The sequence below is a fragment of the Seriola dumerili genome, unplaced genomic scaffold (assembly GCF_002260705.1).
Source record: "Seriola dumerili isolate Sdu_G_001 unplaced genomic scaffold, Sdu_1.0 BDQW01000230.1, whole genome shotgun sequence".
Classification (NCBI taxonomy): Eukaryota; Metazoa; Chordata; class Actinopteri; order Carangiformes; family Carangidae; genus Seriola; species Seriola dumerili.
Window position 1 is genome coordinate 1942079 of NW_019174485.1, and position 21412 is coordinate 1963490.

Here is a 21412-nt window from a genome sequence, read left to right on the forward strand (position 1 = left end):
AGAGGATATCTTCTGACTGTGTAAATGGTGCATTATGATGCTTTTGATCAGCTGATATTTTTTTTTAGATGAATAGGACTGATGAATCTCTGATTGTAGTGACATTATAACCTTTAGCTTAATACCGGTGTGTTTGCCATTTTTAGCATCTTCACGTCATGTACACATAACAGTTTCGCTGAAATTTTCAAAGCATGCAACACAGTTTCAGATTTTTGGGTAAAGTTTCCCTACTCTTCCTGGCAGCCATTGGTTTCCACTCATTTCTGTGCGTTACGAAAATTATTTAGCAGACTCTTGAAACCAAGCCAAACACTGAGTTGTGTAGACACAATGGATTACACAATTTAAGCAAATTTCTGTGGTCTGCTAATTGCTTTTCATTTTGTATGGAAATGAATAGGAACCAAAGAACAAAAGATTTGGGCTGCAAATAATGATTATTTTCATTACTGATTAATCTTCCTGTTATTTCCTGGTTGATTAGAAAGCCAGAAAAAAGGGAAAAATGTCAGTTACAATGACAATTTCCAAAAACCCAAAGCAACAGCTTCAAATTGCTTGTCTTGTGCGACCACCAGTCCAAAACCCAGAAATATAGTGAATATAATTCACTATCACATAAAGCAATATATACTAACAATTTAGAAGCTGGAACTCGGGTATTTTTCCCCAAAAAATATTAAAACAACAAAACAAATGATTTCAGATGTTCAAAAACGACCTTAAATTTCTAAAACAGCAACATGGTTTGGAAATAGACGAGCTGTGACGTGAAGTATGTGATTTGGGCTTAAACCATTGGCATGGTACTTTAAACAAAAAATGTGGTTCTGATTTACAAAGTCATGTGGAGAATGAATGCAACCACACAGCTCTGGTATAACTTGGAGTTGCAGCATTCACGATTGAGCAGCATTAAAAGCAAACACAATCTGCAACTAAAAGCCATTTCTTTCAATCAAACAGCTTTAATGTCAAAAAAAAGTTCACACCAAACACACACACACACACACATACACACACACTCCTGCCACATCACCCCACCCCTCAAGTAACCTCATGGCCTCTGAGGCTGTCGTGTTGTCATGGCAATGAGCTCATCAGCATGCAATGTGGTAGTTTGATGGTCAGGGCAGAGGGACGTATTGTTAAAGTTTGTCCTGCCGGTGACTCACAATCCTTTCCCCACACACTCCCTTTCATTCTCTTTCTTTTTTGTTTTTGTTTTTTACTTTGTTTGGCTTCTGTTTTTTCACCACACTCTGTAATCTGACTACACTCCATTTAAAAAAAAAAAAAGAAAAAAGTTTGGTGGATTGTTTATCATTACTGTCAATATTTCTGTGTCTTGATCAACTGCAGTAAATGTGTTCATCTGGGCTTGGGTGGATGCTGTTGTAGAACCTATGACGCCTACTTTTTTAAAACTGTTAAGTCATGTAAGGGCAATCAGTATAAATATAATGTATATACAGTAAATATACAGCATATATACTGTCTCTATTTTCAGGTGTAAGTCATGATGATTTGTGCAGCTCAAAAAGGGAATGTATCAAGGCCTGATTGTTTAGGCTTTAGTATCTTATGTATGAGGTTGGTGTTAATATGAATAAAATGGTAACAGCTCTGAGGTTGTGTCATCATTGAACTGAAAAACCCTGACTTGCTTGTTCTCATTCAGACTGATTTTTCCAGATCAATGCTCAGCACAGAGAGCAGACTCAATGTGTTTATATCAACTTGATACTTAATTCCTTTTCCTGATTTTATGAGCTTAAAAATCAGATTTTGAATTGTTGGCATGTTTCAGAAGTCTGCTGTAGGAAATTAAGATTACGTCTGTACGGGGTGTGAGCCTCAGCTGTAAAACATGGTGAAATACAATGGATTCTCCAATGCTCTATATCTGTGGTTGGTGCTGACACCACTTTTTTACATGACACTACCCCACCCAAATCTACAAAAACAAGTGTTAGACACATGTTAGATTCCTAACAAAAGAAACATTTGGTCATGCACAGTCAATATAAATCATTAAATATTCAATTATTTGGAGTAACAATGCTTTATAGTAATTTCTGTACTTTGGTAGAGGGTTCACACTTCAATGCTGTTCTGGATTTTAAAAAGGTAATGAGAAAAGAAAAATATATATTTGAAGGGAAAATAATGGCTGGTTTTACAATAATTAATATTATTTCTTTAGCCATACAGCAGTGGGGTATATGGGAGGAAGTATGTGCCACCTCAAGACAAGGGTAAAAACATTAAAATGTAAGACAAAAATAGACTTCTTTTTGTAGACAGTGCTTCTGTTGTTGGGGGAAGCTTTGGGGCTTTGGTGTTATGCTAATAACGTATTTGAATGTGAGATTTTCCCTGACAAAGGGGGAAAAGATGAGAGGGGGGATGGTGCACAGACACAGAAAAAGGGAGTCTTGCTAAAATTGGACAACCCGCGAGACTTTGGTGGGCGTGGACACCGAAGCGAGGGCTTCCTGCTCGGGTGAACACGTGGTTCCGTGTCTGCCTCCCTGCTTGTCTGTCAGTGTGTGAAGGTTTCCTGCCCTTCTCTCACTCCTATCCCTCTCTGTCCTCCCGTTCAACACGGCAGACCTTCTCCTCCTTCTCGTCCACCCGCTCATTCTCGTCCCTCTGCTACACTTCCCTTCTTCTCTTTGCGACGGCTCCCGGGACTCTGCCGACAGCCAGGCCGCGGTCACTTCAACGTGTATCCGCTCAGAGAGAGAGAGAGAGAGAGAGAGAGGGAGAGTGTGTGAAAGTGTGTGTGTGAGAGAGGAGTGTGTGAGTGAGTGAGTGAGTGAGTGAGTGCGTGTGCGCGCACCCGCCCGCAACCGGTCCATCCGTGTTATTTCTTCCGCCATCCCGCCTCGTCTTTCGGTCATGACGCTAGAAGCGATCCGTTACCGGGCCGGGTCTCTGCAGATCCTCAACCAGCTGCTGCTGCCACACCAGACCGCTTACGATGAGATCCGCTCGGTGCAGGACGCTTACGAGGCCATCAAGTCCATGAAGGTACGGAGCTCCATTCCCTCTGTCCACCCCCTCTCACTCGGGGCTTTCACCCACTCCCCAGCCTGCGCTGCATGCCTGCTGCATGTGCATGTATTCCGGTCGTGCATTTTTTTGTCGGGTCTTTTGTGTTCCCACCGCTGCAAGCATGTGTTGCCATATGCTCGCCGCCGTGCTCCCGCTGTCGGCCTGTATCTTAGTTTTGGATGCACCTGCAGCACCCGGCGGCTACCCACAAACCCCCGATTATTTACCCCCTAAAACCATCCTTTATTTATAGTTTTCACATTATCATGTGCAAGCGCGACAAACTAGGTATCTGCACACAGCCTCCCACCCATGAATATGCCCCCCTCCTCCTCTTTCTTTGGGAGAGATTATTGATGAATTATTAATGACCTTTGCCAGGGTTTTTGTTCGCGTTTTGGTCTTGTGCTGCACTCAGTGACACCTCCACCTCATCTATCTCTGTACAGCTAAAACCCTGACACCCTGAGGTGTTCACATAGTTGCATGTTGTTCAAGTTCTGGGACAGCAGGGAACATTTTCAGATGTTCATTTATTAGAGCTGAGCAGACATTCACTCTATTGTCAATCCAGTTACACAAACAATACAGCAGCTACATGTTTGATCCTGTGTGTGTGTGTGTGTGTGTGTGTGTGTGTGTGTGTGTGTGTGTGTGTGTGTGTGTGTGTGTGTGTGTGGGGCAGAGTGAAGGAATGTGCCATACACAGGGGGGTGATGTCATAATAATGATGGAGTCTAATGGTAGAGAGAGAAATGACTCCAACACAGAGATTATGTCATCTCAGTCAAAGCTGTCAGGGACAACTTTTGGCTCTGTGATCACTCAAAACTCTGTCACGGAAATAGATTAATTATCCTCATGAAAACTGTGAGAGCGCTGTTGTAAGTTGGCATAGATACCAAAGAGGAGGACCACGATGTAATCACAACTGTCCTGTCCCTTCTCCTCCAGGTGCGTGGCGCGCCGGCCATCGCCATTGTCGGCTGCCTCAGCCTGGCTGTGGAGCTGCGGGCAGGTGCCGGCGGTGATGACCCTGTGACCTTCATCAGGGAATCTCTGTGCCACCTGACCTCAGCCAGGCCCACCGCTGTCAACATGGGCCGCGCCGCCCGCGAGCTGATGGAGTTTGCTGAGAACGAGAGCATGGAGAAGAACTCGGAGCAGCTCAGAGAAAGGTGAGCTGGTTGGAGGGACGTGAGAGCCTCAAAGCTGAAGCTGGATTTACAGCGGTCCCCAAGGGCCCCACGTTCACATATTCACTTAAATTGTGGTAATTTCATTAATTGAATTGAATTCAGTTGAATTTCACATGATGCATGTCCCCACATGTATTTGTGTTTAACTAAATTACCACAAATAGGTGGTCCTTTCTGTATACTGCCAATTTTGTCTCACTACGCACAACTTCATCATTTACTTTTCCATTTGTCTCCATGATAACAATCCGGTCAGACTAAAAGCCTTGACATTTTTCTTGACATCTGATTTACTGATTTAGTTTTGGCCGGTAATTCATTTAAAAGTACCATGTGGAATTCGATCACTGGTGATGCTATAGAGCAATGTTTTTATGAATGGGTCCCCATGTTTTGTGTGTAAACAAAGGACACACATTCCCCTGGGTGATGTAATATACGTTCTTGTCTATTCCACTCATCTGCGGGTGGCGGTTACACCAAATGCACCAGCGAAGGCAGAGAAGAAGACTGTTAGCAAATACACAAAGATGTAAATGATGCGAGCTTCAAACCGTTTTCTGAGGGAGGAGCTGCATTTGCATTGGAAAAAACATTTGTTAGACCTCAAGGACACGCTGCATGTAAACAGAATCTTTGTTTGTCTTCAAGAAAACTCCACAGGACACCTTTAATGCCAACAGACACTCCCATCTGCAAACAATCAGTGTGTCAGTTGCTTACTGTGTAATGAGTCCTATCTGTAAAAGCTGGTGCTGTGAATTGAAATAATCTAAACTTGTCTTTTTCCCATGAGCATTTGATGTCGTTAGCAGCTGTTTTAGCACTTCCTCATTCAACACCAGCTGTAGGTGTCTTTCTGAAGAAGGTTGTGAAAGTTATCGGATCATCTAAAAAGTGATAATTTGGGAAGCCCGTACACTATACACATCACTGCAGATTAAATGTCAGTGTGGCAAAGAAACACTCTGAGTAGTGTTATTTTTACAGGGTTCATTTGCTCAGTTACACATGCAGACAAATGGGAAGAAGAGAGATGTCTCCTCTGGTATTTATTGGAGAATGGGAAGCAGATGAACAGTGGCTGCTATGTTAGGACTATACACTTGAGTTTTGTGAGTATTTGCTCTGATACTGAAGCAGATCAGGTGTCAGCCAGATGTGCCTGATCCACATTAAATATACAGTTTCTTTGTCAATATCATTATAGAAGTCAGTCTGTCTGATACCAGTTAGTCATTTAGTCACGGCGGGCTGCCGAGTCCATGCCACAGCAGACCTGGCCTCAATTTACACTAACAATGACTCCACACAGAGAGATGCACAGATTTAAAACGTGGACAAAAGAACGTCACTGGTGTCAGAGTGGGAGTTAATATAAGCAGATACCTCGAGTTGAGGGATCAGAATCAGTATGGGGGGGGGGTGGATCGATTCTAGTCTTGGGTAATTGAAACTACTTGGAACTCCCTTTCCTCCCATCACAGGCAGTAAATGTTGTGCTGGGTGATGAGTCTGTGTAGCTAAAAAATCGCAGTGCAGCAGAGCGGATGTGAAGCGTTCTGAGTTAATCATGTTTCACTGTGAACCTGTAAATATTCTACAGGCAGTTGAGCACTGGCCACTTGCTACAGAATAGAACAGTGGGGCGAATTGCACTTGGATGATTCTTGGTTCTGAAAACTCGGTGTGAGTTGAACTAGAGGAGGAGAATCTCTAATGATTTTGTGTTCACACCATGATGATTGAGAAAACTGGAGGAGAACATGAGGGGGGGGTGTGATTGAGACATGGTAGGTGAGAGAAGGTAAGATCATGGATTAGAGAAGGAGAGAAAGAGATGGTCAGTTGGGACAAACGGAAACATGCAGCCATATTGTATCTGTAGACTTGATGGACACATTAAGTTCACAGTGGCAGACGAGGGGGGGGGCCTCTTCTCATTTCCCACCTCTTGTGGTTCCCTCTTCTACAGTGTAATTGCCTGGATCGAAGACATGCTGGAGCGTGACGTCAACGACAACAGGAAGATCGGTAACTATGGCGCTCAGCACATCCTGTCTGGCGTCCCGCGGGACTCTGTTACCATCCTCACACACTGCAACACTGGCTCGCTGGCCACAGCTGGATACGGGACTGCGCTGGGTAAGACTGGACCTGTGGGTGTGAATGAGAAAAGAGGGTGATTGTTAAAATTGTTATGGAACTGTAACTGTAATAATGTGCGCTGTTTATGCGTAGGCGTGGTGCGAAGCCTCCATGCGCTGGGCAGGCTGAAGCGTGTGTACTGCACAGAGACGAGACCGTACAACCAGGGATCCAGGCTGACGGCGTATGAGGCGGTAGCAGAGGGAATCCCTGCTACACTCATTACAGACAGCATGGCAGCTCTCACCATGAGAGAAATGGACATCACAGGTGTGTGTCTGTCAACTCTCATCCCGAGCTCTCTCTCCTCTTTTTTTTTTTTCTCTCTCTCTCTCTCTCTCTCTCTCTCTCTCTCTCTCTCTCTCTCTCTCTCTCTCTCTCTCCCCTTAACACTTTCTTTATGTCGTGTTCTCCCTCTCAGCCGTGGTGGTGGGCGCAGACAGGGTGGTTGCCAACGGTGACACGGCCAACAAGGTGGGCACGTACCAGCTGGCTATCGCTGCAAAGCACCATGGGATTCCCTTCTATGTGGCCGCACCCAGCACGTCGTGCGACTTGAGCCTGGAGAGTGGCAGGGACATCATCATCGAAGTGCGCCCCCCTGAGGAGCTCACCAGTATAAACGGAGTCCCCATTGCTGCCCCGGGTGAGAAGTGCGGGCTGTTAGTGGTTTTTGCACTGGGGAGGAAAAGACACACAAAAGTGGTTTTAGAAATCTAAAGTGACTGTAACGCAGATGCAAATATGTAAAAAAGAGTGAGCGCAGCAGAGGATTGACAGTGAGGAGAAAACATCAGGCTTGGAGAGCTGGATGAGTGTGGCCCACTTCCAGTGTCTGCCCTAAGCCTTAAGCACTGAACCCTCACGACTTTGATTGACATCACATGCAGTGTAAGTGCTGGCGTGAAAGAGGCTGCGAGGGCTGCAAACGCTGCACGACTTTGTGAAATCGCATTGTGAAATCGCGTTAACCTGCACAAAGACATTTTTGTGGTCAGTAAAGTGTGAGGCTCTGATTTCAGAAAGTGCTTGCTGCTATGTGCTTGTAAAATTGCTCGTTGGGCCCGGGGTGTTTTATGACTTCATTAGACAGTGACAGTAGAGAAATGAAAGGACACGAGGGAGATGCAGAATGACAAGCAACACGGGTCCCAGGCCAGATTCAAATCAGGTATGTTGCAGTTCAAAGCCTGAGTCTGTAAGAGTGGACACTGGGTGTGTGTTTTAGGTGAGTTTGTGAGAGGTGAATAGAGTCATTCGATCTATAATTACGTTGCCAGAGCAGAGAGGTGTTCGGTGACATCATAGTAATTAAAGCACACTCGTTTAATGAGCACACTGGCCCCTGGAGAGGAGGAGGAGGAGAGGAGGACGTGTGCTTGTACGTTACATTTCCCTCTCTATTAAACTTTCCTCCTTGCCTCTTCTCTGGCCCTTCCTGTAAATGGCATTTTAAAAAACTGCTTTGTTCTGTTTTTTTGTTTTTTTTTAAAGATTTGCTTGTGTAAATTTGCCTTTGAGAGTTTACAGTGTAGAGAGAGATGAAACAAAGGTCCCCCAGCGGGGAATCCAACCATGGATGGTTGTGATTGTGTAGTATGCGCCTTAACCATTTGGCCACTGGACACCCTTAAAGTATAAGGCTGCAGTTATTCTATATTTTTCTTACAGCCAACAAATCCCATTAAAAGACCAGCAAAGAACTGATTGTAATAAGAAATATTGCCTGTGTAGACAAAGCCTGATGTATCTTGTTCTTGTCATCCAAAAAATACATCTCACTCACTCCACGACTGTTTCCTGCAGGTATCGAGGTGTGGAACCCAGCGTTCGACGTGACTCCTCACCAGCTCATCACAGGAGGCATCATCACAGAGCTGGGAGTCTTCCTCCCCTCTGAGCTCCAGGCGGCGCTCACCGGTCGCCTCACTGCCCTCTAGAGCCACTCAGCCCCTCCTGCTGGTCCGTGTGCACCACTGCACCTTAACGTCAGACACTCAAAGACACTCTCATCTCACCACAGAACACACACATATACACACACACACACACACAGAAACACACACAAACAGTCATGGTTGTCGTTTGATTTCATTTTGATAAACGCACAGTCACTGTTACATGTCAGTGGTGCACACAGAAGAAAAAATGTTCTTCAGTCTCTTACTCACCCACACACAAATACACACTAATTCACTGCAGGGAGTCAAGCAGACACACATGTGCAGTCTCCCCTTTCTTTTTTGTCTGTCTTTTTCTTTTTTCTTTTTTTTTTGGTCTCTCTATTTCACCTTCTCCCAAGTTTTCCATCCCATCTCTCATTCCCTCTCACCGCCTCTTTGTCTGGCTTCTGCGATAACGAATAGCTGGACTCTATTCCTTAAATTCTATTTGGCAATCTGTTTTTATGAGTCATTACTGAGGTAATTTTTCAGGGCTTCTTCAACTTCAAACAAAAAAAAACTTCCACAAAGGCTAAGACATGACTGATTTTTCAAAGTAGTGATTTCAATTAGCCATGGTTTCTAAAATGCTGCTACCCACTTGTAAATATACATATCCTGGCTGTTAGTGTGTACATATGTAGAAAACTAACCCCTGCTAGGAAAAGGTACTGCTATTTTAACCAAATATGTGGTTATTTAAAATTAAATTTGACATCAAAAATGTTATATTAACATTTAATTTCTTTTGTTCTGTGTTGAAAACTTTTGTAGAGGAATAATCCAAATTTATAGCTCATACATTTTACAACCAGAAATTGTTAGTGGTATTAAAAATCCTATTTCACTCACACTTTTTACCCTGTGCGGCAAAATTTTGAACAAGTAGAATTTTTCGATCAGTCCTCGTTAGCTGAAGCCTATGACAATACACAACTGTATTTGTACCTCATTCCTTGTTTCTAACTTGCTATTTCCAGTTCCACCATATCATACCACACTTGTATTATCATAATGTACTTGTGTATATATATATATATATACATATATATATGTAACCATACTTATTTCAGCACCGTACTGATATTCACTATACTGCACAGCACACTCTATAAGACTGAAAAATCTCTAAAAAGGAATTGGTGTCATTTTTGCCATGAGAGCTTTTGCTGTGAGCTGAGAAGTTTCTAATGATGTTGTATTTCTGTAATACAGGCATCACAATTAAAGGAATAGTTCACCCCAAAATGAAAGTTTGGTTATCTGCTCACTTGCACGTCAATCAAGACTTTACTGTTTGTGTAACCACAAAATACCAGGACAGCTTGTTATGGTTCCTGTAAGTCAGGGTTATCAAAAATGATGTTTAAATTTTACAGCCTGGAAGAATGCAAAAAAAAAAAATCTAATAATAACCTTAATATCTCCATTATATTTCCTATAACACTGCACTTGCCATTTCAACTAGAGCAGCGTCAAAACAATACAAGAAAAGCTAAATATTGTACTTTAAAGCTGCACTAATCAGTTATTTTACGGAGTTGCTCACAGTGATGAACCGAGGTGAATTTTCACCTGACTCTGCAGTCGCCCTCGGCTCTGTGGAGTGTTCTAGCTGTTTTACCTGAATCAACCAAAAAGCAGGCAAAGAAAGTTGAGGACTAGCCGGTGAACATAGTGGCACATTTAGCAGTTACAGAGCCAGATATCTCCCTCAGGAGTTGGAGACTAAAAGAGCTGCAGGGGGAGTAAATATTGGGCTTACAATTGTCAGTTGGACACAAACATTGCTCCAAATGAATGTTTCTATTGTCTGTGTCCACAGGATGTGTAAATAAGCAACTGTTTGCTAACAATCAGATATAGCTGACTGACTTCCAGCCCAACAGACTACTCCACCTTATCAACTTAAATGTTGTTAATGATGTTAATGTTGTGTTTACAGGTTTAAAGACCCACAGTGTTGACAAAATGCAGGTGCAGAGTTTGCCAAAGTTTCTATAGAAACAAAAGTGCGAATAGATTTTTAAAAAGAATATTTGTGCCTCAGACTTCTTCAGAAACTTGCGGGGTGAGCAATGATCAACTTCATGTCTTTATTCTGGGGTGAACTGTTCCTTTTAAGATTGGTGGGGTCTTTTCGACACTGCGGTGTCCCTCTGCAGAAAGCTCTGTGTGTACATCTGAAAACACATGGCGTGATGCCACCAACCACCAGAATGTAATATTCAACTCAGATTAACTTGCTTTAGTCGGGGGCTGTGATCAGGCCAGACTCCAGACACTAAGTCACGTCTTGCCTTTGTGCTCACTTCAGAATGTGTTTTAACTATTTGGATTAATTCCTTCTCAGAACTGAAATGCTGTTTTACTCCAGACTGACTTTCAGCCCAGCAGACTGCTCTATGAGGTCAGGGCCATGGGCAGCTAAGGATGACACAAAGGGTTTTCTCTCCGTAGTTACTGACTGACATATCTAACCCTGTCAGCCATGAGTTTGTCTCTTCTTGGTCCTGATGATGGCAGAACAGGATTAAAAACAGGAATAGAAGGGAGACAAACCCTATATTGTTGGCGTTTATGAGATTAATCTAGTGGTGAATCAGAAAAATAATCAGTTGTCATATATAAATCGTTGAATCGTGTGAATATTTGCGACTTTTCTTAGTCTTATATTTCTGTAAATGGAATATACTTGTTATTGGGGAAAGAACATTTTTCGGACACTACAAGCAAATTATTACTAAATTATTACTTGATGAATCAAAACATAATTGACAGATTAATAAAGAAAGTAATCATTCATTTCAGTCGTACCCTCATCGTGCGCCCACAGTGACTCTCTGGTTGAAAAATAACATTGCAGAACCCAGTTTTAAAACCTGACACTGACATTGTATTTACCCATAAGCAATAGACTGTTATGACTTTTAAAACACGCAAGTAATTTTTCTGTGACAGGTGTGTGCTGAGTTACTGCAGTTATGTCACCTGGCCAATGATCCTACAATGCATTTAGCATCATAGAAAAGTCCCGGATATCTCGACCTGTATGGGACGCACCGACTCGCTGTACTGAATGTCACAGGGCCCTCACTGCCTTACATGTGCAGCACCAATATGTCATAACAGGAGAGACAGCAGACCCTCAGTCCTTCCTCTGCCCCGATTAATATCACGTAGCCGCACCCCCATCTCATCAAGCTCTAAGAGATCTGGAGAAAATCTCAGTGAGTGCATTTACACACATACTCTAGTTCTGTGACATGTAAACACATCGTATCCAGGTTTCTGATCTTTCTACACCATGTGTGTCAGTAAATTATTATCCAATACCGGTGATCAGACTGGAAGTTCGAACAGCCAGACACCAACCTGCACTCATCCTCAACCTCACCTACACACTTTTTCCTAGTCAAAACCTGATGCCTACATTACCCACAACGCATTTCTCATATGTTATTCTCATATTGGTAAATGTAGCCTGGAGGATCAGAGCCAAGATAAAACTCCCCTACTTTCATACTAACACACATGAAAATGTACTGTCTGATTTTTGTGCTTGAATTTCTCAGTGAGCTTGATGAGACAGAGCTGTGGCCACACAACACGCCAGTCTACCCTCCTACCACCCCGTCAGTGGTCTCACACACTACCTTTGTTGACTTTATCATTCTCTTCATTCATTTAAAGATGTGGCAAATACACAAATCCACCTTTCTACTTACAGGACCGCTGAGAGGTCTAGATGAAACACCCCCCCAAAAAAAGCTTAATATCAATGATAATAATTGCAGTATCTATAGTGTCATTGTCCATATCTTTAAAAAGCTGTAATATAAGCTCGCTCCTTCCTTCACTTTCATCCTCCTCCTCATCCCTCTTTGTTCTTCCTCTGTCCACCCATCAAACCTCAATTCACAAAGATGCTGGTAGGTCACACACGAGCATAAACACACTTGTGTATTTGAATTTTCTTTCTTTGTTTTGTACAGTTTAAGACATCACACGTTTTGGGGGCAATGTTAGACAGTGTTCCAGACATTATGTAGCAACTCTGTGGCCGTCAGACCTGCAGCATATTATTTCTTTCTAAATCTTTAAGAAGTATGAGATTTTTCTTTGTCTGTACATCATTATTATAACTGTTTGGCTGTGGTTTGTTGTTTTATTTCATGACATTGTGATTTGTAGTGACTAGGCCATTAGTACACCACACTGGGGAGGCCTCCTCAACCATACACACTACCTCTCCGTCTGCCCACACGGACTCAAACACTGAAATGCATGAACACGAGCACTAAACGTGCCAGGCTGCAGCAGAGAAGATCGACAGATTGCAGAGAATAAAAATCTGGTCTAAAATTCTCCACATCTCACTAATGTTTGTATCTTGAACCCAAAGTGACAGATAATTTGTGGCGGTGCTTTTAGTTTGCCAAAGTAGCCTACACTCAGGCTAGTGTGTTATGTTGGGTTGCAGCTGAATTGTGTCTAGATTATGCTATGTTTTTACACCATGTTTTTGAAGCAGCAGCAATATAGTACTATATAAGAAAAAAAAAAAAAAAACGTTCCACCAACGTCCCCTTGAGAAGCCCCGACACATGCCTAGTAGTCAGGTGCCAAAATTCAGCGCTGCTTGCCACTATTTTCCACATTGATTTGATTAATCAAAGCGGGTGCTTGTGTATTATCAAATGATTAGTATGGCCTGCAATTACCGTGGAAGGAGTGTTGTTCAGATGGCCTCTTTAAGTGCAAGTATGTTATTGTTGTTATTGATAATCACTTGATTTGGGTTTAATTTTGTAACGTGGAAATGGTTAAAACTGGGTTTTTTTTATATATATGTATATGAATATAATTCTGTAAAGTGCAGTCATGAATTAAGAGATTTCTCTTTCACATCAATACAGTAAAAAGAATAAAACCACAGTGAAAATAGTTGTTTTTGTCTGCCTCAAACACACTGAAACATATGTTACAAAAAGACAGTAGGTGGCGGTAATGAAACAAACGAAGATGAAAACCACCTGTTAAGGAAGAGCAGAAGAAGAAGCGCTTCTTGTATTTCCGGTTAGCAAAAATGGCTCAGGGTAAACAAAAGTTTAAAGCTCAGCGGCCAGGAGCCTCCAAGAAAAACCAACAAAACAAACAGAAAGGACCGAAGAAAGGAGGTATGAGTCTGACATCTCACCCGTTATTTTCTGAGTTGCTTTAAAGGCGAGGAAGCCATTTTTAGTCCAACAGAGTCGACATGTGAGCTGCATGGAAACAGCTGAACACGTTGTTGAAGTGACTCGAGTCTCAATATTTCTTATATCCAGCACAAATTGTTATGACACGGCTTGACAACAGTTTTATTCCTCCCTGTATGATGTCAGTGGTGATTGTAAATGAAAAATTCAATGTCAATATGACTTCGCCCATGTCTAATGTTAAATGTCACCAAGGTGTGATGTGAAAGACATCAAGGACATTACCTGCCATGGAGTGATGTGTGACCCAGCTGTAGCCACAGTAAGAGAGAATAGGGAGCTTCATTTTTGGCAACACGATATAAAGCAAACCATTGTAATTATACACTCACTTGCCAGTTTAGTAAGTGCACCTAGCTAAAACTAATGCAGTCTTATACAACAGCACATAATGACAGACATAGAGAAATCTGTTATTTTAATCAAGGTAATGGTCCATATCATTTGTTGGCCTGTCAATGGTGCCATCTCCCCTTTGTGCACGTGTCAGCATTGTGGTTGTCTGCCAGAAACTCAAAATGGTCTTTTTATGCAGTTTTAAGCCACGTTTTTATGATAAGATATACTTTTTCAATCTTGGTTGTTTTTAACTGCATATCTTAACTGGGTGAAGAATTTTAGATTATCACAGAAACAAGCTGAGCAGTTTTCTTTCCTTTGTAAAGGGAGGATCATCGCACCCAAGAAGGCTCAAGTGGTTCAGCAACAGAAACTGAAGAAGGTGAGGGCAATTTTAAGAAAAGTGACAGTTACAGTTTGTCTCTGAATACATTAATGAATGAATACATTAGTGAGCAAGATGGATTACCTAACTTTAACCGTTCTGTTCCCTGAAGGGTCTAGAAGTTGCCATCAGGAACAAGATTGAGCAGGAGGTGACCCAGAGGGCCAGCTCCTCCCTCCACAAGCCGCTGAGTGTGGTTAAAGGGTCTGAAAGTAAAGGCAACCCAGGAGCAGCCCGTCCAGGAAGCAGCTCCAAGTAGGACCAGATACCACACCTCGCACCTACAGACCTGAATCTGATGATGTTACAACACAAAGGACTGAGTTGAAGCATCAGTGAGCTAAATTTAATATTTCAAATGTAACCTGTCCTGTTCCCAAGTCACTCACTGTTTGAGGCATATAGAAATAATCAGACATACTTGTAAAGATGCTTGTTTAAGTTCATCAAAGACACATTCAAAACAAGAGACAAGACATTTTTGGATGAAATGCATCACAGGGTCATGAACATTACATAAACATCCACTGGATGGCACCACAGGACTTTACACTTTACACTGCAATGATTAAAACAGAAAGGACATTAAAACGTAATTCTACTTGGAAAAGGTATTCTGTCACATTTTTGTATAGTCATCATTATATAGAAAATAAATAAGGATAATGAGATTCAGAGCTCTCTGAGAACGAAATGGGCTTGACAAAAAAGGTTTGATGGTGTTGTGTCAGTTCATTGTCTTTATTCCAATCCAGCTGTGAGGATGTTCACACATAAGGAGTAGGGTCTGTGAAGATGATCCTAGTAGCAGAGAAAGTGAAAAGCAAAAGAATTTCAGCATTCAACTTAAATATTCTTGCACCTGTCACTGTCCTTTCAAATATGTTCAAGACACTTTGCAAGTGTAAATTCCAGCCATGCTGATCACTTCTGTAAATATTTAATGGTATTGAAACAATCTGTTGTGAGCAGGGTGGGAATGTGGCCTGGAAAATACAGCACAGATGAATGAATCCATCCAGATCATGTGCAGGCTGGCAGTAAAACTGATTTGAGTGTTTCCGATAAATTTTTCAAATGTGAGAAATTAGAAGTGGGTTTCTCATCAGGATTTTATTGTTTGTTTAACAATACACTTTCCATTAGCTGATTGAATGCAAAGTTTTTGTAATTGCTTTATTTTTTTGAATGGAGTATTTTAATTAAATATTATTTTGAGAAGTGTTCTGTGGTTATCCTCCGAGATTTCTTTTTTTTTTTTTTTTCAGATGTTTGGTAAGGAGGTTGGCATTTCATTTCTGTCAACCAGCAAAGTCCAGCAATGGCTTCAGAAGGCAGATGATTTTAGAATAACAGACGTCAGCTAAATCAAGGCTCAGTGAAATTCTTTTTCACACTGACAGTGTTGACAAGTGTCTTCGTCACGTATTTTGATGAGCTCCGACTGATGGTTCTCCTGAGCTGGCTTCATGGAGAGTCCAGTGCTCCGTCACGCAGCCTCATTTTCGAATATCAGTCACAAACTGTATAAGTACTTTCTTGTTTGTTTTACTGTGGTAATATTGTTTTGTAAAAGAATGAATATCCAGAAATCTAGCCATCTGCAATAGTCAGACAGAGCGTGATGGTGCTAAGACTTTTCCAGTCATGAGTAGCCTGTTTAGATATTAACATACACTCTTACTCTGTGGCAGAGTAAGTTTGGCAAGCTGCTACTGGAACAATAGAGTTTATAAAGAGTGTAAAAAAACAAAAAAACAACAAATATTAAATACAACATTATAGATTCTCTTTACTGAGGTATTTATTTAAATCCTTTGTTAATGTCACTCAGAGCTTATGTAGTCCAGAGGCACAATGTAGCTACGTTTACATTTAAGCTTCATAATTATGAGGTTTCTATGTTTGACTTTTTAACGATGCCTACAACTCAATATCATAACAGTAACAGCATGCATCCTGTTTACAGTGCACAAGGGCCGCACAACTAAATGAAAAACAATCACAAAACAAGCTAGTTGTTAAGATAAATGCTAAAATACAATCAACATGTCCAGCAGTACAACTTCATCAGCACTTATTTCTAAAGCAGGTCTGTGGTAAGAAACAGAATATGTTTAGAAAGCCTTAATGGCCTCCATGCAGTGATGGGAGCGCAGGAAGCGAGGGAAGGAGTCTTTGGCCATCAGACTGTAGATCCTCTGCTGTGCCTTCATGAATGTGTCAGCACATGGAGAGTCGATGGCACTCAACAGAGCGTCACGGGTCTCAGCGTCCAGGTTTACCTGTGAGGGAAAAAGCAGGGTATCAAAAGAAGCTCTTGAATATTAATCTACTCGTCATCCTTTCATGTGTTAAACGGTTGCCAGACATCCATCGATCTTGATTCTCTGTGGTCATCTTATATCACATTCTCCTCTCCACCAACCTCCTGCTGAGCGTCAGGGTTGATAAACTGGCTGAACATGCTGCTGGCCTTGATTTTCTGCAGGTTCGAAGGTGAAAACCTGTAGTCCTCACACGCCAGCCAGAACTCGAGGTTCTCCTCACTGAACTCTGAACGCAGGAACCCACGAAACGCCTCCAGACCGCCTGCAGGAGCCAGAGGGAGCAAACAAGATGAGACAAATCAAAAAGATTCGATGTAAAACGAAAGGGAAGCCATGGAAAGTCATGGTGCCAATCATTATCTTAACCCTTGTTAGTGCTTCAACATTTTCAGGAGGTGACTGTAAGTGTGCCTATAAGTAAATGTAGTTGTAAAAGGTAAAGATTGTCCAGGCATCGGGAAACTAAGATTGAAATTTGTCCACATCTTATGAGTGAGTATCAATGTATTGAGCATAGATGTAACACTTAAGTGTTAAATGTTGTGTAACAGAAGCACAAGTAGAGAAGACTCATGACGTCAAACAACTGACTGACTGTTATACAACAGTAATAATAGCTCCAGCAAAACCTGTAGGAGTGTGTTGAATTGAGCCAGTGTTCAACTTCTTATTTGTAAGAAGATGAACGTATTATTTCTTCCTCTAAAGGTTACATAGTGTCACTAATATTAACAATGATATTTATTTTCCATAGTTTTGGTCAGCCAAAAGTAAATATTGTAATGTTTACAGCAGGTTCTGTTGAAATGTATGCAACAGTAAAAATTCAGTGGCTATTATTTCATTGAATAATTACACCGTGTATATGGTGATATACTGCACCTGTGGTATTAGTGTTGTAATGAACAAAGATGTGTACAAACACAAATGGTGCAAGGTATGCAGCTGCTGTGCAAACTTAAACAGGTGGTTTCTTTTTTGCATACTTGTCTATATTTGCATTCAGAATAAATTTCCAATAAGAGAGAGAGACAATTATTCCCAGCAGACATTTTGAGTTGTCATAGTAGGAAAAGCACAGGTGTTACTAATAACATTAGCAATGTCTCTGTTCCATTCAAGTGTTCCTGTAAGTCATGACAGTGTGACAGTGAGTCATGTGCACAACACCAGGACCCTGACACTGAAGCAGCTACATGTAATTCAGCCATCAGTCAGTTTATTACTGACACCTGTGTTTTTCCTACTGTGATATGTGAAAAGGCTTGGTGTGTGGGTTGATCGTGTTAAGAGCTGACTTCAGAAGTGATAAAAAATAAATAAAAGGAAGACTGTCTTACTTTTGCTGTTTAGTAGAGTTTCCAGGTCCTGAAGAGTTTTTCCGTCCTGAACCCTGAGAAGAGACAGAAACAATCCAAATTCAGCTTCACTGTGAGTGGATTTACTGCTTATCATAAAATACAGGTTTCGGTAGGGTTACTTGTGTTTGTGGTGCGTCTCAGCCAGATGGCTTAACTTCACCCGCAAATCTTTTGCCCTGAAACACACAGATAGATGCAAGAAATCACACCAGGCTCTGCACACAACACTTCATAATGCAAACTCCACAATTAGGAAATAGCTTATTCACACACAAAACATGATGACCCCGCTGAATACTTACTTCTCCAGACATGAGGAGGGCAGGGAGGAGAGTCCCTTACACATTGAGGTCTGCGGTCTTAGAAAACCAGCAAAGGGAAAATGAACAGACTAAGCTGGGGGCAATTTATTCGGACTTTTCTTCCATCAGGTAACCTCCGAAACTACACTGAGCTGCTCTTATATAGTCTACCTGGAGCTATCTGATATGTCAATCTGCTCCTCTCAGAACAGCAGGTGCAGAGATAATGAGTAGAGATGAAAGCAGCTGAATGACACAGGTGGTGTACGTGCACACAGTCCGTGTAGGTCTGTCAACAGGACGATACAAATGCTATGATGCAAGTCAGCATTTAGAACAGGAAAATGAATGCAAGGGGGTCTGCACTTTGTGTGTGGTCAGGGATCATTAAGAGACTTAAAAGTGTGACGTAAACAAAACCAGCACTGGTGTTCAGAGTGTTTATAACAGGAGAATAAAGTGATGAGGGACCAGCAGGTGGGCTGTCAACATCACTCATCTCAGGAGAGTCAGACAACTGCAGGCTGGAGAGGAGTGTGCATGGAGTGTGTGTGTGTTGTTGTTGTTGTTGTTGTACAGTATATGGTCAGGGATGAAGGCTCAAATGCTCAGATGTGTTTCCATACATTTTAAAACATGTCTGGAGGGGATCTATGTACCAATATAATTCTGTAAAAAATACTGTTACAAGAAAAAGTACAAAAGTATAATCAGCAGAAAAAAAATGTTTATTGAAAGTACTTGTTCGGCAGAATGGTCCCATTAAGAGTGTTTTATTATTGATGGCCCTTATAGTACTGGATTATTATTAATGCATTTACATATAAGCAGAATTTTAATGTGGTTGAGGTTGTATTAATTTTAACTCCTTCATATGTGTTTATTATTTTCCATGATAATGCATTATATTTTATCAGTTATGATATACCACATCAAAGTTCGGCAAAAAATCTTACTCTTCTTCACTGTGAGGGACTTTGACACTGGATTACAAAAAAACTACACAAATAGAGAAGTACTGAGAAGTACTAAATCTAAAAATATAAAGTTGATGAACTACTTTTGAAAGAAATTGTTCTGTATCCCAAATTAAAATTAGGCGAAAGGGATTGTTTTGGTACGCAGTACAAGTAAGTAAAGTACACAGTTAAAGTAGTTCAAAGTACTTTTGCCAGTAGACTTAGACATACTAGGTCCAGCAGTAGGTGTATTGATTATTGAAGAAATGTTTTTATCCTGAATTGAAGTGAGGGAAATGTTTTATTCTTCCTCTCGGGAAGGGACTTTGTCCCTGTTAGGGACAAAAGACAAGCTAGCACAGGTTCACTTTTCAAAAGAAGGGTTTTATTTCATCCAAAACATGTCTGTGATGGCTGTATCCACAATCAAACAATCAAACAATTTAAATGAAGTGATATTCATCCAGTCTCACCACACTTAACATACAAACTCAAACAGCTTTACAGTTTCACATACACTCCCAAAGCATTATCACAGTCTTTGGTAGGTTTCTTTGCAGTCACTTTAAGTTACATAAAACAGTTGGTTTACTGTTACATTTTGACACCACGCTGTATTCTACATGAGGCACGCACGTTTGGTTTACATTGCTCTGTCATTATCAGTTTGAATATGTTTAATTAACTAATTTCTGTTTGTCTTTGAGTCACTGTGTCTGCTGTGTCCGTCCTCCTTCCAGGTTTGGCCAAAAGAGGTGACTGAGGGTGGAGGTCACTTAATTACAGAGGCCCAAGAAACTGAGCAGACCAAGGGCTGCGTCAACATCTTGTATTTGAGAGGCTGTGAACACGATTTATCCCCAACAGTTAATGCAACATAGCCCGAGTATGTCTCAAGATAATTTAAACGTTTTTCTGAGTGTTTCAGAGGAACTGGAGGCATCACGTAGCCTGTGTGTGTCAGCGGAGACAGCAAGGCTTGACAAACAGGAGATAGATAGTGAAGAGGAAATGAAGAAGACATCAAAGACAACAATTTTTAAAGAACTAGACAATATAGAAAACTTTTTGTCCAACCAGGAGCTGCCCCAGCTACAATCTCTGACAGAGCAATGAATACTTCAAAGTGAAAGACTGATGGCTGAATTTAATGCTCTGCAGGCAGATCAGGAAATGAGAATCGCAAGCATCGGGAGACGCACTGCTGAGCTGGCCCAGGTTCGATCTGTGACAGAGCAATAAAGATTTCAAATTGAAAGAATGACAGAATTTCATGCTCTGCTGGAGGAAATTGTAAATCCAAACAACAAGAGCCTCACTACTAGGCCCATCTTGAAAATCTGATGGAGACAAAACAAAGAGAGAATGAAAGTCTGAGAGCAGAACTACATGTTGTGCAGGAAAATGAGGAAAAGAAAAATGCAAAGAACAAGAGCCCCATTGCTGACAAGGCCCATCTTGAGAGAGAAAGTGAAAAGTCTGAGAGCAGAATTTCGTACTGTGCAGAAAAAGACAAATGCATAGAACAGCCTCACTGCTGAGGTGGCCCATCTTCAAAATCTGATTGAGACAAGACAAAGAGAGACTGGAAGTCTGAGAGCAGCAGTGAGTAATCTGAAGTACCAACTGGAGGACGCTCAGCAACAAATCTTGACTAGAGATGAACTAACAAGACAGGGAAATTACTTCTAAGCAGCAAGTGACACAGGTATGCTGGAGGTGCTCTGATTCTTGTCGGAAAACGAGTCACACTGGACCACTCAGTTCAACAGCTAAAGGTACAAATGTTAAAACCACGATCCTTAAAAACTGAATGGGAAAAACGTTAGGTGTTGTCAAGGTTGCTAAGCGACGGGAGCCGAGCTTTTACGACGCAATGGTAACGTAAGGCATAAGATGGAACCAGACCATCTACAAACAGTAAAGTTTTAAAAGCATAAAATGTATATGAAGACTGTGATATAAAAAAGGGTGCCACGTGTATGGGATAGATGATTTTTTTCTGAAATACTTTCACATTAATTATGCCCCTGTTATGAACATCTAATCAATCTGCCAGTTTTGTAAAGACCCTGCTACAGTGTAATACAGTCAGCCATTTGAAAGCTACCGTAAATCTCGT

The 21412-nt window shown here is 41.5% G+C and overlaps 3 protein-coding genes across 3 annotated transcripts; 2 read left to right on the top strand and 1 right to left on the bottom strand.

The window, feature by feature from the left end:
* The first annotated feature begins 2782 nt into the window (after window positions 1–2782).
* Window positions 2783–9601, top strand: mri1 (methylthioribose-1-phosphate isomerase 1). Its single transcript, XM_022755641.1, has 6 exons — window positions 2783–3039; window positions 4018–4241; window positions 6238–6407; window positions 6504–6680; window positions 6832–7056; window positions 8217–9601. The coding sequence occupies exons 1-6, from the start codon at window positions 2908–2910 to the stop codon at window positions 8348–8350; spliced, it is 1062 nt and encodes a 353-aa protein (XP_022611362.1). The 5' UTR covers window positions 2783–2907; the 3' UTR covers window positions 8351–9601.
* Window positions 9602–13418: 3817 nt separating this feature from the next.
* Window positions 13419–15562, top strand: cunh19orf53 (chromosome unknown C19orf53 homolog). Its single transcript, XM_022755634.1, has 3 exons — window positions 13419–13533; window positions 14280–14335; window positions 14451–15562. Exons 1-3 carry the CDS (start codon window positions 13443–13445, stop codon window positions 14595–14597), a joined length of 294 nt encoding a protein of 97 aa, XP_022611355.1. The 5' UTR covers window positions 13419–13442; the 3' UTR covers window positions 14598–15562.
* Window positions 15563–16114: 552 nt separating this feature from the next.
* On the bottom strand, window positions 16115–18476 carry LOC111229362 (regulator of G-protein signaling 5-like). Its single transcript, XM_022755665.1, has 5 exons — window positions 18332–18476; window positions 18149–18205; window positions 18009–18061; window positions 16767–16930; window positions 16115–16623 (listed from the first exon to the last, which is right to left on the bottom strand). The coding sequence occupies exons 1-5, from the start codon at window positions 18373–18375 to the stop codon at window positions 16456–16458; spliced, it is 486 nt and encodes a 161-aa protein (XP_022611386.1). The 5' UTR covers window positions 18376–18476; the 3' UTR covers window positions 16115–16455.
* Between the last annotated feature and the right edge of the window lie 2936 nt (window positions 18477–21412).

What these genes read in the sequence shown, in the direction of transcription:
- mri1 (XM_022755641.1), top strand. Translation starts at nt 2,908, where the DNA reads ATGACGCTAGAAGCGATCCGTTACCGGGCCGGGTCTCTGCAGATCCTC. An exon ending in TGGATACGGGACTGCGCTGG is followed by an intron (nt 6,408 to 6,503) that starts GTAAGACTGGAC and finishes GTTTATGCGTAG; the next exon opens with GCGTGGTGCGAAGCCTCCAT. An exon ending in AGTCCCCATTGCTGCCCCGG is followed by an intron (nt 7,057 to 8,216) that starts GTGAGAAGTGCG and finishes TGTTTCCTGCAG; the next exon opens with GTATCGAGGTGTGGAACCCA.
- cunh19orf53 (XM_022755634.1), top strand. Translation starts at nt 13,443, where the DNA reads ATGGCTCAGGGTAAACAAAAGTTTAAAGCTCAGCGGCCAGGAGCCTCC. An exon ending in GAAAGGACCGAAGAAAGGAG is followed by an intron (nt 13,534 to 14,279) that starts GTATGAGTCTGA and finishes TCCTTTGTAAAG; the next exon opens with GGAGGATCATCGCACCCAAG. An exon ending in AGCAACAGAAACTGAAGAAG is followed by an intron (nt 14,336 to 14,450) that starts GTGAGGGCAATT and finishes TGTTCCCTGAAG; the next exon opens with GGTCTAGAAGTTGCCATCAG.
- LOC111229362 (XM_022755665.1), bottom strand. Translation starts at nt 18,375, where the DNA reads ATGTGTAAGGGACTCTCCTCCCTGCCCTCCTCATGTCTGGAGAA. An exon ending in GAGACGCACCACAAACACAA is followed by an intron (nt 18,062 to 18,148) that starts GTAACCCTACCG and finishes GTCTCTTCTCAG; the next exon opens with GGTTCAGGACGGAAAAACTC. An exon ending in ACCCTGACGCTCAGCAGGAG is followed by an intron (nt 16,624 to 16,766) that starts GTTGGTGGAGAG and finishes TTTCCCTCACAG; the next exon opens with GTAAACCTGGACGCTGAGAC.